The following is a 360-nucleotide window of genomic DNA, read 5'->3' as shown; positions in this document are numbered from 1 at the left end:
GATGTGTGGACTGCTGGTGTTATACTCTATATATTGCTAAGTGGAGTCCCGCCTTTTTGGGCAGGTAAACACGTTAACCCGTCTCTTAGTTCTTTAGACATAACCAGTCACCTGAGTCTTGATATGTGTATTGTTTTGTCTTGTTTGAATCAGAAACTCAGCAAGGGATATTTGATGCTGTGTTGAAGGGATATATCGACTTTGAGTCTGACCCGTGGCCTGTGATATCTGACAGTGCTAAAGACTTGATCCGTAGAATGTTATGCTCCAAGCCTGCAGAACGGTTGACCGCTCATGAAGTCTTGCGTATGTGTTCACATAAATGGTTTACTTATAGCAACAACTGAACAACATTAGACT

General features: G+C 41.9%; 1 protein-coding gene across 1 annotated transcript; it reads left to right on the top strand.

Moving 5' to 3' along the window:
• Positions 1-6: 6 nt before the first annotated feature.
• LOC104775319 (calcium-dependent protein kinase 6-like) lies at positions 7-306 on the top strand (the record flags this gene model as incomplete). Its single annotated transcript, XM_010499460.1, is given in 2 exon segments — positions 7-64; positions 154-306. A coding segment is annotated over 1 exon segment (49 nt), but the record flags the coding sequence as incomplete, so codon positions are not given.
• Between the last annotated feature and the right edge of the window lie 54 nt (positions 307-360).

Source organism: Camelina sativa, unplaced genomic scaffold, assembly GCF_000633955.1.
Source record: "Camelina sativa cultivar DH55 unplaced genomic scaffold, Cs unpScaffold12088, whole genome shotgun sequence".
Lineage (NCBI taxonomy): Eukaryota > Viridiplantae > Streptophyta > Magnoliopsida > Brassicales > Brassicaceae > Camelina > Camelina sativa.
This window is presented reverse-complemented; position numbering and strand designations above follow the sequence as displayed.